Source organism: Hyalella azteca, unplaced genomic scaffold (genome assembly GCF_000764305.2).
Source record: "Hyalella azteca isolate HAZT.00-mixed unplaced genomic scaffold, Hazt_2.0.2 contig8205, whole genome shotgun sequence".
Classification (NCBI taxonomy): domain Eukaryota; kingdom Metazoa; phylum Arthropoda; class Malacostraca; order Amphipoda; family Hyalellidae; genus Hyalella; species Hyalella azteca.
The window spans coordinates 21,463-39,607 of NW_025938304.1; the positions used below are offsets into that span (position 1 = coordinate 21,463).

An 18,145-nucleotide genomic window follows, 5' to 3' on the forward strand; every position below is an offset into this window, starting at 1 on the left:
GCTGGCCCAAAAGAGGGCAAATATACGGAACACGTCCAACGTTACATCCGGGACCAGCGGGCGGGGCGACCTGCCTAGCGATGACTCGGAGACGGAGGACGACGAAGGCGACGCATCAGCGTGACTGGGGACTAGGAAGTCCCAAACCCATCATATATGGGCCATTGAATAACTGATTCAGGTGCGACGCTCGCTTGTCGTTATCACGCGCCCATTTAGGATCACTCTTGCTAAGCCTCCATCACATTCTTCTTTTTGATTGGAGTGCAGGGAGTTCCTACAGAAACGATCGAGAATTGGGTTATGACTTTATATAGCCGCATAACACAGCGCGGTGATGCCCCGACTGCCGCATTACAAACGCTGCGGCTAACAGCGCTCCTCGCGCCGTCAGTTGACGACCAAGTTCATTGTCAAGGCTCGACCAGGATAGCGTTGTTATGCTCAGGAAACGTTGATGACATGTGAAATTATGGCATTCTCAATAAAAAATATCACAATAATGCAAGTGAGCGTCAAAATTTTTGTATCCTGTTTCGCTTTCATTTGAAACGAAATTATTGAAATCCTTGAGAGAAAATCGAATATTTTACCATTAATGTGCTTTACGCAGTTATATTTGTTATAGTTAATTAACATCGTGTTTTATTCAACATTTCTAAGATTTTTCGATTCAGTTACTGCGTTTCCCATATCATAGTGTCATAACTCATAACCTTAAAAACTCAGAAGAACTAAAAGCGAGCCATGTAAACATTTTGATTCGAAAAAGATGCGAGGGAAAACAAATAACGATAAATCAAGATAAATATATGTATTATAAAACAGTATCTTGCGGGTATACAAGAGAGCGTTGACTCGAATGATGAACACTGAAACTTCACGAGCTGGATTTGTGATTATGAATAACGGACGTCATGCCACGAGCAGATTCCAATAAATAGTAGAGCTTCACAATACGGATTTGTGATGAATAACAGAAGTCATGCCACGAGGAGATCCCAAACTAAAGCTAGACTGCAAGTATGTGTACGATGTAAACATAGCACAGGAGTACCTTGCCAGAAATAATATGGAGTATCAAGACAATGTTACAAAATAACTTATCCTAACAATGGAAATTTTTGAAACCGCGATTTTCTAGAGATTAAGTCGGCGAAGTTTCGTTTGCATCGCACCGAAGTCAACTTCTTTGGCACATTGCTGACCGATGTAACATTTTATGAAAAAAAGATACCTTATATTGAAACGAACTAAAAAATGTACTTTTCTCTCTAGGTAATGAAGAACAGTTGTGATACACAGCAGCTCGATCATGCGCATACGGGAGCGATTTCATTTCATGAGTTAGGAGCGGTCAGACTACACGTACATTACGGAATTCGATCATAAACACAATTCATGAAAGTGTTTGATGCAGCTCATTTCCAAATTATTATCAATTGACTTGACCATGAGTTTTATGGATTAAAATTAGCCAACCGTAATGCTGTATGAATGATTTGAATGCACTGACAACCAAAAGGACGATGCGTAACTGTGAGTAAGGAAGATTTTCTCACAATTTCGTTCGAGCAGCAACATATGGAACTTTCCTGATATTTGTAGAATCAATTCAACGGGGAACCTAAATAACAATGGATGATTAACATCTCTCATATAGTATCTTTTAAAACTCGGTATCCTAGCATCTTATTCTAAATATTTCGTAGTTTCTCGTTGGAAAGATTTTAAAATTGCTCAAGTCTCATCTATGGATAATCTGCTAACGAAAATCTCCTTCGATGATCCATTCACGGCCCAGAGAATACACTGACGTCTGCTACAATACAGCCTTGCTTGGTTGCATCAAGTAGAGCAGCATTTAGTGCAGCATCTAGTGGAGCACTTGCTCGACACCATCAGCGACGTCGTAGTTGTACTGGCTGAGCTGCTGCTGCGAGCCGCGTCTGTTGAGCCAGTCAGCGACGGTCTCGTCCGCACGCCGCACGGTGTTCATCGCGCCGTCGTACATGTCACGGAAACTCGTCTTGCTCAGCTCGCTCGCCGTATTCTGTAAATATTTCACGTTAAATGGTCATCATGTATAATTAAAACCGTATTGGATTATTTTATTAATGAAATGATGAATTTATTTGGTCAAAGTTATGAGTAGAATGTACGTCAAATATGCCGGAGATGATCTGCCACTCACCGAGACCCACTCGTGTACTGGGCGCACCACCCGACCAACGCCCTGGACCACGGGGTGTGCAGCGGCGCGATCGCGCAGGTCAACCGCCTGCCGGAATTCAAATATTTTAATCTTATGACCATTTTGGTTTGAAAATAATGGGTGTTGCATCGCGGACAATTGCTGCATGTTGCGCCGTGGACAATTAATGCGTGTTGCACCGAGGACAATTGATGCGCGTTGCAACGCGAAAAATCGATGTGTGAACAATCGAAACTACCTCTGTTAGTTTATTGCTTACAATGTATATCGTGCATATATGCGCAACATAATCCAAAATACATATAATGATTCAGAGGCTGCAAACTGACTGCAAATAAACGATTACTTTGTTTTTAACACGAATTCTTCCAGAATGCACGCGTGCTAAACTCTAAAAATGACAGAACAGTATTGTTTTTACAACTTGATGCGCTAGGAAAAGTTTACAAGGCACAAAAAATTTGAATTGTATTTTACCTAAAGATTGTATAACAAAAAGCAACTGCGGGAAATCTGCAAAGACAATGTATCTGTGTCCCTAGTAAAATGAATAGCTTGCTTTCATGAAAAAAATTTCTGGAGTTGCTGTACGAAAAGGTCTGATAAGAAAGCATTAAAGAGACGCTTAATACAAACTTTGGTGTATGTTCATATAAAAAACATGGAAGCCAATGTTCAACATGAACTGATTTAAAGTTTGCCAAAGGTTAGATGATATCGTCATTCCTGCAATACTTTCGATGGAAAAAATTTTTCATCGTCAATAAATCGCGTATGCGATCTGGATCAAAGTTATAGCTATAGTGTTTGTCTGATTTGTTCAGCACAACAGAGAGTTTCAGAGAACACAGGACGCTGGTGTGTCACGTAGTTCTCAAAAATATTATGATTACATCCGCTGGACGTGAGTCACAGACATGACTCAGGCTACGTGTACTGATGGGATACGTGTACTGTACATGATGTGATGCATCAATATAACGCCGACGCCATATCCAAACCTTGTTGAACAATCTTATAATTCCTTAAATCTTTTAATTCATTAAATCTTATGATTCCTTAAATCTTATAATTCCTTAAATCTTATAATTCCTTGAATCCTATAATTCCTTAAATCTTTTAATTTCTTAAATCTTATATTCTTATAATTCCCTTCGATTAATTCGAGTTCGTATGCAATAAAGAGAACAGTAGAGTAACATAAAAGAGATTTTTCATCGGAATTTCTCTAATACTAGACATGTTTTAAAGAAGGTATAGGTGAATAAATGATTATTCAAGTCTTAATTAGTGCTCAAGTAAAATTGAGGAATTTATAATTAAAAATTATCATTCAATCACAACGCACGGGATTGTGCTTGTGCACCAAGAAGTTAGTGCCAATAATAATACTCAAGTTATTGTTAACGCGTGAATCAAAGTCTGTTTTACGAATAAGCCAGAGGATGGGCATTTCCGTAGGAAGCTTCCACTGAGATAAACTCTGCTAAAGCTTCCAACATTGCTAACTTCAAAATATCAGCTTTAGGAGTAGAATAGAATTTAAAATGAACATTTTGTACTGGTATTTTAAAACACAATCTCCAGAAGCGATTAGCACACAAAGCGAGTATAGAGACATTTGGGAACTAAGTTAACGAACCTCAGTAAATATTATTATATTAAGTTGTCATATTATATAATTTATATTCAATATGTAAACGTAATATCATTTTAGTTGAAGTGTAATATTAAATATTACACTTCAACATTCCTCATCAGTTTGTCGAATAGTTCTAACACTACGCCACATTTGTTATTGAACTAAATATAATATCAAGAAGAATAAAGGAAACACAAAGGGCATCAATTTACAATTTGCTATTTCATTCTTATAGTCTCAAGAATATATTCAATTCAAAAGCATGGCACTATGAATGTAGATAAGATATGCAGGTAAATAAAATCACTTTCAATGAGAACTGTTTCTGGTGAGCAGATCTATGGGACGACTGCTGTACGTACCATCATCACCATGAAGACATGAAGATATAAAATGGATGGTAATGTCTTCATTTTTATAGCGTTGAATAAATTGGGTTGAAACTAATTTCTCTCAGGGTTACTGAAATTTAGGTTTACTTTACTCGACGGACGCAGTGTTTCTTTTCAAAAATTCTGTTATTTATAACCTTTTATTTCCTCAAATTGTCACTAATACGTTCCGTAATCATCTGTGCGCGCTAAATCAAGTCAATTTGGTATGATTCGTTTATGGATGAATCGTGTAAACAAATGAACATTAGTTTGAATTAAATTATTTACCGTGTCCCTGACATCGCTGGCGAACTCGGACGGTGTTTTGTTAGGCAGTCGCTGGGTGATGTAGTTGGTGGCGGGGCGCAGCCAGTTCACCAGCGCGTTCCATGTCTGCCACCCTCTGCCCCCCTCACTGGTCTCTTGACTGCACATGTCAACAAAATATGTTGCACCATTCATATTCTAAAAACTTCTGGAATCGTTCAGCAGACGATTTTTTTATATATTGCATAGAATAAAAAAATTAGTCAAACGATTTTCAAGTGTGCAGTGGATATACATACATATTCGGAAAACGAGACTTATTCAATTTGTAATGAGCAAAAACGATCCATCCATACATCGATGTAGACTATCTTAGCCGAATAAAATACGATAAAAATGAACAGAACAATATCTAGCTCTCATTTACTCCCAATATTTAGGTGTGATAAACACTCACCTCTCGCGCAAAGGTTCGAACTCGTATTGAGTCTGCGACACGGTCGGCCATGCGGACGCAACAGCGGTAGCCGAGAGCAGCAATACAACGAGATGATTGTACTTCTGTGGACCAGAAATAAACGTTGTTAAATACAATGAAAATTATATACGAATAAGTTTTTTTAAAGAAATTCTAATGCTTTTCCCTCATCTGCGAATGTATCCCGGCTGTAGTAATCGCGTGTTATAAGTTATTTATGGAGTTGTTTCACAAATACTTTGGCGTCAATATTCGTACATGTTTCGAAGCGTTCACTTTGTTGAATTATTTCCATTTTAGGAAGAATTAAATAAATTGTTGAGAGTATCTATAAGATGCCCGCATGACTCAACATCGCTCCGTATTACACGCAATGGGTCCCATCAAGATTCAATGCATGGCTGATCTGACCATATAGATTCATAGCTTTCGCTTTCACATTGCTCAGAGCAGTCTTTCTATGTCGATTAGAAAGGAGAGAGCCATTTAACTCTCGCGTTTCGGGAAATGTCCAGCATTTAAACAAGTAAATACAAGAATAATTAGGAGATTCTTACGCCTTCAACTTATTCAAAACTTAAAATAATAATAATTTTTAATCGTTTTGTGATGCACGAGAGAATAACCCACCTAAAGTTCATCGCGGTCAACAGTTATGAAGTAAAATAAGGAGCTAGAGCAAGTGCATTGCAGCTTCAGACCCTCATGAGAAGTTGCAAACAAACAAATATCAAATTGAAGGAAAACGAATACAGCTCTACGAGAAAGAGGTGACACTTTCCATTTGCGGCCGTTATGATTCGATGAAAATTTCCTTCTTAAGCGTGTCCCACATTGGGTTGGCGCCACGCGTAGAAAGCGGCGGGGGAAACACTGCAACCCAACTTTGGTATTCCACAGACCGCAAAAGAAAACGCAATAATTGTTGCTTCGTGATTATTTCCGGATTATGATTAGATTATGTTCATTTTTGTTTCATTATAAACAGACTTTATACAAGATGCGCGTGATAAAAGCATAACGCTAATAAATAATTCACTTTTTTATTATGCCGATGCCTTGAAAAATAAAAGGTAAAAAATAACATGAAAATCTCCATTAACATAATAATTTTTGAGTGCTAAAATTGACACTCGGCAAGCAAGTTGAACCTCGTTCTAATGAGAGCGCAAATCCATATTCCCTAAACTCAAATAGTATCTTTTAGAAAAGCGGTAAAATTCTGTTGCATCAGGGAATCCTTGCATTCCGTCTCTTCCCAAGCCTTCTTACTTTCAGTAAGGGAACAGTAACAATATAAAAAAATTAATGTTAGTTTTCCTTTGTGCTCACATTTACACGATGAATTGTCCCAGCTTTGAAACACAATGGCTACCGTCAAACAATGACGTGGCAATCTTCTAGTTAAAACAACAGAAAACCCAGAAATTTTCTCACATCACTCAGCAACGCGGTTCGTTTTCTAAAGACACATTTGTTTTCAGGAGTCATGGGGTGAAAACTTAACTTGGAAGTCACAGCGACTTGGTCGTGTTCATGGTTCTAATCGGCATTAGTTTACAAGACAGTTATTGAAAGTTGTAGAATTATTCTGCTAAAGTACAAGCCAATAGTACAACGTTAGGTCAACACTGGCTTTTGATCCTTGAAGTTAGTTAGAGGAGATCGATGTGCATCGACCATCTCTAAAACTAATCCAGCAAGACTGACAGTAAGGTTAGGTTAGATTACGCTTCAGGTTATTCAGGCTCTCATGCTGAAATTATCTGTAGCGGAGAGCGAAGCCATAGGTCATATTTCTTCAAGATGATATTCAACACTAGTTTTCAAATTGCTGACTCATTTCATGCAGTGGAATAATTTCATAGAAATTACAAAGCATTAAAATGAAAAGTATAACGCGCCCTCTATTATTAATACCATTCGATCAAGATGAATGATGTTGCTAAGTAAAAACTGTACCTAGTGTATTTACCTATCTATCCTTTGCTTCTTCCATTTTATCACAACTGATTATATGCTACTTTGTCTTTTTGAGTAATGCCCATGTTTTGATTTGAACGTGATAGCTCGCCGACTTTTGAACGTGATAGCTTTTTTTTTTTTTTGAACGTGATAGCTCGCCGATCATTTCTCTACAAGGACTGTCATGTTGATAGGAGGCTTCCCTGCTTGACTTGGTTATACAGATAACCCGTTCACACGAGAGCCTCTTGACCGCAATTGATTTGCACTCTTTTACCGTCGAAACTAAATGTCATATTGCTCTTTCATACACCTTGTGCTTTAGAAATATTACACGATGGGGAGAACTTCATTTTTTTAGAACAAAGTGTTCTTAATTGTTTACTTTATAAAATTATAATATACATACAGCTTGTGTTCGTATTTACAAATAGCATGATCGTTTCGAAGAGCTGTTATAGACTGCACAAAAATAATATCCGTTCAACGCCCACAGCTAAACGAGAGAGAAAAATTCCCCATCCAGCTACACTGAAAAAAAGGAAATGTTTAAAATGTACAAGTCACGACAAATAATTTCCATACATAATAATTTGAATGATAGCAATAGGTAGAATGGCTTAGTTACATGTGAGAATAAAGCAAACATTCCCGCGCTTCCCGTATGACCTTTTCACGAACACTCAACAGAAACACGAGGCAGGACGCACTGCTGCGCTAATTAATATCTATTATGATTACTTTTACACGACATTATAACGATAAATCGATGCGCATATGAATTTCGCAGAGAAGAGTCTGGTAAATGGTCATTATTGATCATTAGTATTTTGTTCATTCGTAGTGTATTCATTTAGTAGCCTACGTGATTTTGTACTGCTGAAGCCACAACGTAAATGAACGAAAGGGGAGCGCAGCCGTGCACCACCAATTTTGTGCACCAATACGCCCTGAATCGAACGCCTTTGATCTCTCCGGACTTCCACCAATCAGCCGTGAACCATTCGGCTTTGGCTTCCTCCGGCCTCGCATAGAACCTGCCGTGCACCACCAGGCCGCGGATCGAATCTGACTTCCGGGCATCGTTAAATTACGTAATTTTACGTTCACCGCATCTGAGGTTAGGTTTCAGATAGCATAGTTCTGTTCCAAAATTTATCGTCCTTCGGCAAGTGGCCGTTCGACCGAGGGCTGGTTCGACCCACGGCCTAGATACGGACGGCTTTAAGTGTTGAAGGCTACGTTCCGGAAGGCAGGAATCATGATGGTCCATTACATCCAGGCCCCAGGGCAGTGGTGGTCTTCGGCAGGCGACCCGAACGAAAGCTGAGCAGCGATGAGTTTGAAGAAGGAAGCGTACGAGTGCGCCGGTATTTTTGATCAGCAGCCTGTCACGTCATGTTTGAGAAGAAACGAACTGCGTTCAGGTTCAGCTTTTATGACCCTTAATAGTGTTACTTGAGCCGGAGGAGCACAAGTTCAGGGGACCAATACTGTTACATAGCTCGAATACCTGAACGAATTATTTCATTCGTTGAGCAAGTTGATTGATTTCCCGTTATTGATAGCAAATGATTGCATGGTCATCTGAGAGCTCGAGACGGTAGAATTCAGTAACGTACAGTTTGGTCTTTTCTATGATGGAACATTATTCGCCCAAAAAAGTTTCAACTCTAAATATCTATGATTTATGTACCATTGACCAAACAAAATGAAAATACTTGTCCCTCTTTGTACCTATGTCAATGTGGGATATTATTTTGAAAAACACTCAAAGGGGAAAGGGGTCGGGTGAAGCAACAGCCGGTCTGACCTATTTTCACAATTGTGTGCGCTCGCACCTACTTAATTTGGCACCACTTACCATGGTGAGTTAATTGGAAAATAAGCTGAGACGAGAAAATTACTGCTGCTCACACGCTTGGATTCGAGTCAAGACTGAAGCAGATGCCGAAGAGGCGGAGCTTATATGTGCTACCGAGTACTGACTCCGTTGTGCTAGCCTGCGCACCTCAACGTCACTACTCGAATCCCTGACTAATTTTTCAGGATAGAGATGTTTTAATACCTTACGTAATACATAAGGACTAAACAAATAATGTTGAATTCCGTTACAAACAGCGATATTTCAATTATGTATGAACGCGTTCAAGTATGAACGCGCTCAAGAACAGACTAGATAAAGCTATGGAAAAATATATGTTCAGGTTTGAAATGCCTAGCTCCTTATCGAACCCGGTGGAAGTCTAGTAGCTACTTCAAACTATCGTCAGTCATGAAAAGATCCGGTCAAATGACACGAGTTTAGATCTATGAACAAGGCACGAAAAGGAAAAGAATCGGCGACAGGCCACATCTGGCCTACACTTCAGCGCCGACATCACTATGTTATGTTATGTTAATTGGCCTCTATGGCGATGTCTTGCTTCTCAAGAGACTTCTTAACTGAATTATAAATATTCAGCCTAATATGAAAAACTACTAAAATTTCCAAATTAAATTTTCAAGTACAAGTCTTCAATCATTCATGTTCTATAAATGTCCACTGCGTCGGTCCTGAGACTAAAAGTTAATTTAAATGAACAACTCCGTGAGGCCAAGGCTAGCCAACTAACTCCAGTTCAGACGATGAAGTTTAACGAATTATTCGGTTAATTTAAATTTAAAATATACAATAAAATGCCAGAATTAAGTAACATACACGGAAGTGCATAGACAGTATATGCAACAATATATACCGATTTTAAGAAGCTACAACGGATAGATGGTGTTAATTGAGCATCTTCTTCAATGCGATATAACGCTTTCGGTGACGCATCATTATTTTATTCGCATATAAACGGCAACTGAAGCAATGAGGTACGACTAACGTTACAGCACTTGCAGCTAATAGTCAACAAGTTCTGCGAAGAGTACGTCACTCGCGTTTAGTAAGAAATGTCCTGCTGTGCCTAACTGCCGCAGCTCAAGGTCAGCGCAAGCTCTGACTTTTCGATCATTTTATTCGAGAAGATGCGTACGAAAGAATTTTTTGAGCTTTGCTTGCATTGGAATAGTTCATTCTGCGTTTGCCTGATTTCGAATTCGGTGAAGATTTCCTAAGGTTGCTCAACTAATTTTGGCCTGTAACTAGCCCAAACCAACTTGATTTTCCCGAAGTACTCGTCGTTAACAGCGTTGAGACGTCATAAAGCTCTACATTGCTGAAAAGGTTGAAAAGTATTATCCAGATTATTTTCAACATGGCATTAGAGAGAAAACAAGTTTCTCAAGTATTTGTGAAGTAACGCAATTACTCTTCAAAAATAAAGGTCATATTGATATTAAAACGCAAAAACATTATAAAGAACAAGGGATAGGAGAAAAACGCGTAACCAAACTTTTTTACCAAACTTTTTGCCACCACAATACCTTATGAATGAGAAACAACGCAGAAAATTAACAAAAAACATCAAACAAAGCACACAAAGATACCACAACAAACAACAATATAACAATAAAAGTAACTGAGCAGCCTCACGGTCATCTGCAAGCCTTGGCTCTTGTCAAACACGAACAAACGCAATTATCAATAATTGGTTACAGAAGAAATTGTTCTGTTATTTTTAATTAAAAGAAAACTAGGAAATTATTTAGCATCCAATAAAGTACACAGTAACTAAGTACAGCTCATCGCTATTTGTGACTGGATGCAAATAAGCAAGACATTTCAAGCACCCTCGATCCTCAAAGATACGTTGTCATACAACTATTAACAACTATTCCCATTGCTGTAAACACGCAAAAGGGTGAATTATCGTCATGTGATGAAGCAAAGACGACAAGCCCGCATCCTGCCAGCAATCACGAGAGTAAAGCGCTGTATGAGTCATAGCTAGGCGTTGTCTGACGCCACTTGAAGTGCAATGTTCTTATTAACTCTACACGAAATTGAAACGAAGAAATATATAGCGAGCATGCATGCAATATTTAGTGGATTCAAAGAATTAGACACAAATCAAACACAAGAATCACGTGTGATATTAATACGTCAAACAATGCCAGATATTTGGGTAGCATTTCAAGAAGTAACAGCTAATAACAGACAAGCCTTTGTTTACCGGGCATTCGTCCTTTCCCACTTATGAAATAACAAGAGTTTAGAGTGAATAAATTTCAGGGTAGTGTCAGAATGAAGAAGTACATCCGAAATAAACAAAAAGCCATTCAAAGTAATAATAAAGTTCTTTAAAATCCGACAATTAAAAAAATATCGTAACAACAGCTGTGTGTATCGTGTAGAAATACCCTAAATAAGTAATGATTAATTAAGAAATTGGTTGTGATATTATTTCAATGTAGATTAACCTAGATAATGTGTGGTATTTAGAAGATTCCTGTAGCCCGCTTAATCAATACCTCAAACACGACCACTTAGAAAAATATATGAACAACCAGAGCAGCACAATTACTGACATCTTCTCCTTAATCATTCTTACATTTGATGTTCTAACAGTTAAATAACTTTAAAATTACTATGATACCAAAAAATATACGCCTATACATCAAAGATTCGATTTGATACAAAACTTTTATTGAACTTTTCAATCAATAGTTGGTGCCTAACAGTCATTTAACAATCTGAAAAGCTACAACACACACAGGGGTCTAATGTTCATTCAGCCTTAAGTATTGGTCACGGTACAGCGAAGTGATTCTCTACCTTAAATTTATGGCTGACACATTTTTAGATACAAAAACAATCCTATAGAGCAATATTGACCTAAACACAGAACTGTCTGTAGGCAGTAGCACTCTGAACTAAATCCTTAGGGATAAAATGATTTCAAGCCTCGATCACATATCATCCCATACCCACATCATCACCAGTTGATGTATAATTAATTGTTTAAGATTAACACACTGAAGATTATGGCAACTGGACCCATGCTTTTTCGCCTCAGTGACGCAGCTGATGGCACGACGTAACAAAGTTGAGGAGCGTTTTAATGAATTTTCTGCTTGGTGCTTCCACCCAAAACTTTCCTGCGCTGAGCCCACATGTGTAGGTAGAGCTGAGGGAAAACTGCAACAAACAATAAAAATTCCTGAAATAACTATATTAAAGTAGATATTTGATGGTTAAATTACGAAGGAGTAAAGACGTGTTAAGTTCAAAGATATTGATAAATTTTTGGACAAATTTCGGGACGAGTACAAATAATATCGCAAACAATACAAACCAGTAGCAGATTTTTTTACACACCTAGGTAATTCTATGAAACCAAACCGAAATTCATGACACATCATGTACCGTAATGTAACTCGCACTCACCGGGTATATACATTACAATAACAATGATGAATGCATAGTAGGAGTCGAAGGAGAAGTTGCAGGCATTGGGAAGAGTAACTGAAAGGTAGCGGTGTTTCTGGACCAGGGGCAAAGCCGTGAAATAGCAGAGCATCTCGCCCGTAACACCCAAGGGATAGAGTGCTATGAACATCGTGTACCTGCAAACAATGAGGGAAGACACATCAAAAGCACATCACTACAAGGAGAACTAATGTCCAATGCAGCTAATGGTATGCTAGACCCCACGATAAAAAAAATAACGAAAACGTGAAGTCACGGACGGACAGACAGACAGACGGACATGGCGAGCACAATAGTGCATTTTTTCCATAAATGAGAAAATTCGCTAAAAAGAAACTTACATGCTAAACTTGGCAACTAAAATTTTATAAGTGTTCACATATTATAGTTGAACAAGATATTATTTTGATTCTTGGATACCATGTGAACATACGGAACAATTTCAGACATTTTTTTAACAAATTAGGGCACTGCCAAGCAACGCAGAGCCCTGCAGTACTAGCTCAACTATCTTCTTGATATCGCGCGTTTGTCACCGTCAATTTTCTCTAATTTAGTTAAAAGCTTGTCTATCTCTGAAATAGATAAGTAGATCAAACTATGGACACCGTGCTCTAATAGGCCTTTTAAATTTTGATGCCAAATTTTAGTAGTAGACTACAATTAAAAAGAGGCTCACGTTCAAAGCACGAAAAGAAACATCAGCCCTCCAATAACAATTGTGCAGTGATTTAACATGATGGGCTCTTCAAATTATTACCTACTCTAAAAGTACCGTACGCTTTTGCCAATCATGATTTAGAAATAAATATAACTTTTCAGCAGCAAGAGACTGCATGGAACTTGCCTCAGATAAGCCACAAAATCAGCAGCTACTCCAACAAGTCCCAAGAAGTAGAAGAGATACCTGACAATTTCAGTCAGGCTCCACGCAAAAAGAACGATGGGAAAACCTGGACAAAAGTAAAAAAATTAGCTATATTACTTATACAATGGTTTAGGGTTAATAGAAGTTATAAATAGCTTGTGCTTAGCTATTGTGGATGATTGCATCAGTCAATTACATAAATATTACACTTATTTTGAGGAGTTCTGTAGGAATTTGCATATATTGATGTTACAAGGAAAATTCAGGTAGTATACTAAAACTGGTAGGGCTGTCCAATATCCACTTCACTAACTTTCAGTTTTAATTAAGTTTATTTCTTTAACCAAATGTAACATCCACCACTCATTGGAAGTATGAAGTTTGGTGGTAATCAAGAGGTTGAATTCTTTTGTGGTGGTTATCAATTGGGGCAATGAGGGGGTGGTATTAGAATTTCAACATATCAATTTAGCTGTCCGTCACTACCAATATTTGTAAAAGTGGTAAAAGGCACTCTCTGGAATTAATATTTAGGCAACAAGTGAATAAGTTTGAAAGACTGAGGAATATGAATAAAATCAATGTACCTATACGTATAAATCAATATTCATTTAATGTTAAGAGTTTTTTGTTGCACTACTCAGTCAGAGAGAAAGAATTCTACATAGGATCCAAAAGTACATCAAGATACTTGACTGTAACTCTTCTTTGTCTCCTTTCTCAAGACACAAGATAAATCCTCAATTGATAAGAATTGTACTACTATAGCTAACCAAGACTGTCTCTTGACTCTGGCAGGCAGTAAAGTATAGCCCATGTGAGGAAGAGGCGAGATGACACCTGGAGAAATGTCAAGACTGCACTCGAGCGAACTATTCCCACAATGCAGTGGACAACCTGCAAGCAAAAATAATAAAAGCAGATGTAAGAGATGAACCAAACCATACCTACAAATTTCCCATAATAATATTTTTGCAAATGGAGTTTGAGAATCTTCATTCTAAATGGTCCTGGTCTGGATTCCTTACAGGGTTGGTGATTTTTTTTATTTTTTTTTTTTAAATCAAAAAAATCAAAAATCAATGATTTGTTTGATTTTTTCATGATTTTTTTGATTTGTTTGATTTTTTTATTTTTTCAACTTTTTTGTCTTTTTGAAGTGTTATTTTTTATGTTGCAATTAGCCTACTAACAATAACAGTATATGGATCATAATGGATGGTTAAAAAGGGCACTTATTGCCTTCAATAATGGCCAACAGGCCAAGGTGGTGTTTACCACTTAGGGATTTTTGGGTAAACAATTATTGGTAAGTCTATTCATTAGCTTGTAAAGTTTGTATGGAGCAAGGTAATGAGCTAAATATTGACCATTTAACTGGCTTTAATTTACAAAAACACTTCAGGAATGCAGATCTTCTAAACATTGAAGAGTCACATAACAGATATGTAGCTGATAGCACAGTGCACTGCACTATCAATAGATCTACTAGTTTTAAGTCCTATAAATCTACCAGACTCTACCCTCTATACACTCCGACTAGTAGTGACTGAGTGACTGACTGCACTGTTCCCATTTAATTCAGACTAATAAACCAATACTAAACATAAACTGAACGATAACCAAACAAACCTCATACGACTTGAAACGAGATTTAAGTTATGAGAAAATCTAATACTGTTTGAAATAAACATGTGCACAATTCAAATATTTTATATCCATTCACTGCATTTAATTATTTTATACATAGTCTTATAACTGTAATTGTTTTGTTTCTAGTTTTAAATTCACATATTTAAAGATTGAAATTAAATATTTTAATTAGAATACTCGTATTAGGGTGGAAAATCTTTTTAATTGCCTAAAAGGTCAATACAATCTCAACCTCTCAATATACAGGGTGGGGCAGAACCGATTTAGCAGTTTTGAGGTAAAATAAAAGAGTAATAGAGGTACATAAAGAAGAAAGTCTATTTTCCTCAAGGTTAGCATAACATACCATTTAGAATACTTATGTTTTGAAAACAATATCTGGAAGAAGGGGGCCGTTTGCTGCAACACACTGTTTGGAGTCGCTCTCAGAGGAGGGAGTAACCGTGAAGGTGAATTTTGATCGCTATGCGGCAATGTTGCAAAAATTTTTGCAGCCCAGGATGGAAAACATTGTTGAGAATAAAGCATTGGGAGACGTGTGGTTTCAGCAGGATGGGGCTACAGCTCACACAGCCAGAATGTCACTCAATGTTTTGAAACGCATGTTTCCCGTACGTCTGGCGTCTCTGAGGGGTGATTTACAGTGGCCTGCGAGGTCACCTGATTTGAGCATTTGTGATTTCTTTCTTTGGGGACATCTAAAAGAAAGGGTGTTCAGAAGTCGCCCTCACACCCTACCACAGCTAAGGGAACGGATTATTGTAGCAGAGGTTATGGCCACACCTTGCCATTTGTGTGAATGTGCTGTAGGAAACTTATGAGAACGACTTCAACAGTGTGATGCAGCTAACAAACACCATCTTCCTGATATTGTTTTCAAAACATAAGTATTTTAAATGGTATTATATGCTAATCTTGAGGAAAATAAACTTTCTTCTTTATGTACCTCCATTACTCTTTTATTTTGCCTCAAAACTGTTCAATCAGTTCTGCCCCACCCTGTATAAACTAGCTAACACATTTAAATTGTATATTGTAATCAATATATAATAAATAGTCAAATAGTTAAAGACTACTTATAGCCTTATAAGAATTAGCTAAGCTACTGGCTACATACGATGTATTGCACACTTGATGCCTCTGTACCAAAGTAACCAAAAGCATTCAATTTATTGGAACCTAATGAACACTAAAGGCAACAAGTTTATATACCAATTTGTCATTCATAGTACATTTATACTAAACCATGAATAACAATACCTCAATATAAATTGAAGACTGCCACTCAATATATTTATATATATGAAAAAATCAAAAAAATCGAAAAAATAAAAAAAAATCATGATTTTTTTATAAAAAATCAAGTGATTTAATCATTTTGATTTAATCATTGCCAACCCTGATTGCTTATTATATATACTTGTGTTTCAGTGATCTTGCACATAAACTATGCACAATCATTTTAGATTTGTTTTTTCAAACATTTTCAACTTGATGTCTTTCCTCTAGCCATTGTTATAAACTAAGATTTAAGTACTGTTAATAAGAATAGAAATAAAAAATTTTCAGGGCAGCTCTCCAGACGGCTATTATACTTGACTAGAAAGATAAGAATACAATTGCTTTGAAGAAGCAACTTGGTTGTTCAATACACTCACCTCTAAAATTGCAAGTGATTGAAAAATGAGGAGGCAGTCTGATGTAGAGTTCCAGAGGCCAGGTCTGCCTTCATAAATAATGTGGCTTAGGAACTGGATCATCAAAATGGTCCATCTGTAAGATGAATTACATGTCAAAATCATGAATTGAACTAAAATAAATATTTTCAAGGTTTGACATTAGAGCGATTTCAATGCAATCCATATGTGACTAAAACCACTGATTATATTATATAGTCATAGTCAAAACTTCTGCAGAGAAAGTAAGTTGGCCAATACTTATAGAAATTATAGATATTACTTCCATTATTTCAGACCTCTACTAAGAGAATAGAACGTGGTACTAAAATAAATTCAAAGCAGGTACAAAATAGTTGTTTACCACATGACATTTAGGAAACTAAGATAAGAAGTGTATAAAGCCTTAGGTGAAATCCTCACATTACACTTATTACACTTCACAGGAGAACCAAAATGGCAAATTGAATAATTCAAATTTCTAAACACCTACAATTATCTCAGCTCACCCCAAACTCAGGAAGAGATTGTAGAAACATAAATATATGGTTGATGGTGAGAAGTCTTTAGATACATTATCAGCCATGGTGATAGATAGCACTTGGACAGTTCTCCTATGAATTTCAAAACAATAAAAAATCCTGAAGAGAGAAAAATATTATAATTTAAATAACATGATCACAACCACTGAACTTACACAAAATGTTTATTATTTAAAATTATACCTATTTCATCAATTATTTTGAACATATTAGGCATTTTATTACAATTATATTGACAAATTTAAAATGTGCAAGATCTAACTACTATAAGCTACTCAACAAAATTGGTTTGAGCAGCACTAATTATGACAACTAATAGTGTAATTCTTATTTTCCTGTATAAAGCACTTGTAATGCTAATTTTACAGGATGTTATAAACTTATATTTATAGCAAGTGCTGGAGAGTGGAGACTAACAAGGGATGCCTGCTAGGCTGCTAACCAGGGTGCAGAGGGTGCAAGCAGAGTTGCCAGTATATGGATTTTTAGCCTAAAGCATGGCCAGCCATTTTCAATATCCGTCACCAGGTAACTTTTAATAAGAAAATGCTGCAAACAACTTTGATAGTATATCCCTTACTCTCCATGCACTGCATCATCACAACTGATTTTTGTAAAAGCTTCACTGCATCCTGGCCCATCTGACATACCTACCAGTACCGGAAACCTTACTGTGTGTGCTTGTGGTCTTCCAGATTTGCAATAATTTCAAAGTAATTCCTAAAATGCAATAATTTCAATCCAAATATTTTGGCAAGATTTACTGAAGGTATGAATTTTGCTGCTGATGCATCACCAATAATTTTTCTATATTTACCCACTTTCTGCACCCTGGCCTGCTAAGACAGTATCACATACTTTATAGTAGGGCAGTGGGCACAGACACAGAGTAAGGTGATCTTCAATTGTATTCTGTGATAGGCTGCTCTCAGTGCTCTGTGTATGTAGTCTAAATTGGAATTTCCCTACTTATGAATGATGTTTTTTCTAATTTTTTTTTTTTTTTTCCCTCTCCACTCCCTCCATTTTTTCAATATATAATTGAAACTGAAATGAAATCAAAGAAAGTGATCAGTGAATGGCTAGATATTTATTTCACAAATCAAATG

The 18,145-nt window shown here is 37.0% G+C and overlaps 2 protein-coding genes across 2 annotated transcripts; both read right to left on the minus strand.

Annotated features, from left to right (window-relative positions):
• Positions 1-799: 799 nt before the first annotated feature.
• On the minus strand, positions 800-8,900 carry LOC108681463. Its single transcript, XM_018170494.2, has 5 exons — positions 8,806-8,900; positions 4,956-5,059; positions 4,520-4,658; positions 2,195-2,281; positions 800-2,053 (listed from the first exon to the last, which is right to left on the minus strand). The coding sequence occupies exons 1-5, from the start codon at positions 8,806-8,808 to the stop codon at positions 1,877-1,879; spliced, it is 510 nt and encodes a 169-aa protein (XP_018025983.1). The 5' UTR covers positions 8,809-8,900; the 3' UTR covers positions 800-1,876.
• A 1,412-nt stretch (positions 8,901-10,312) lies between these two features.
• LOC108681462 (very-long-chain (3R)-3-hydroxyacyl-CoA dehydratase 1-like) lies at positions 10,313-17,130 on the minus strand. Its single transcript, XM_018170493.1, has 6 exons — positions 17,004-17,130; positions 16,477-16,591; positions 13,939-14,062; positions 13,145-13,250; positions 12,256-12,434; positions 10,313-12,006 (listed from the first exon to the last, which is right to left on the minus strand). Exons 1-6 carry the CDS (start codon positions 17,078-17,080, stop codon positions 11,927-11,929), a joined length of 681 nt encoding a protein of 226 aa, XP_018025982.1. The 5' UTR covers positions 17,081-17,130; the 3' UTR covers positions 10,313-11,926.
• Positions 17,131-18,145: the final 1,015 nt, after the last annotated feature.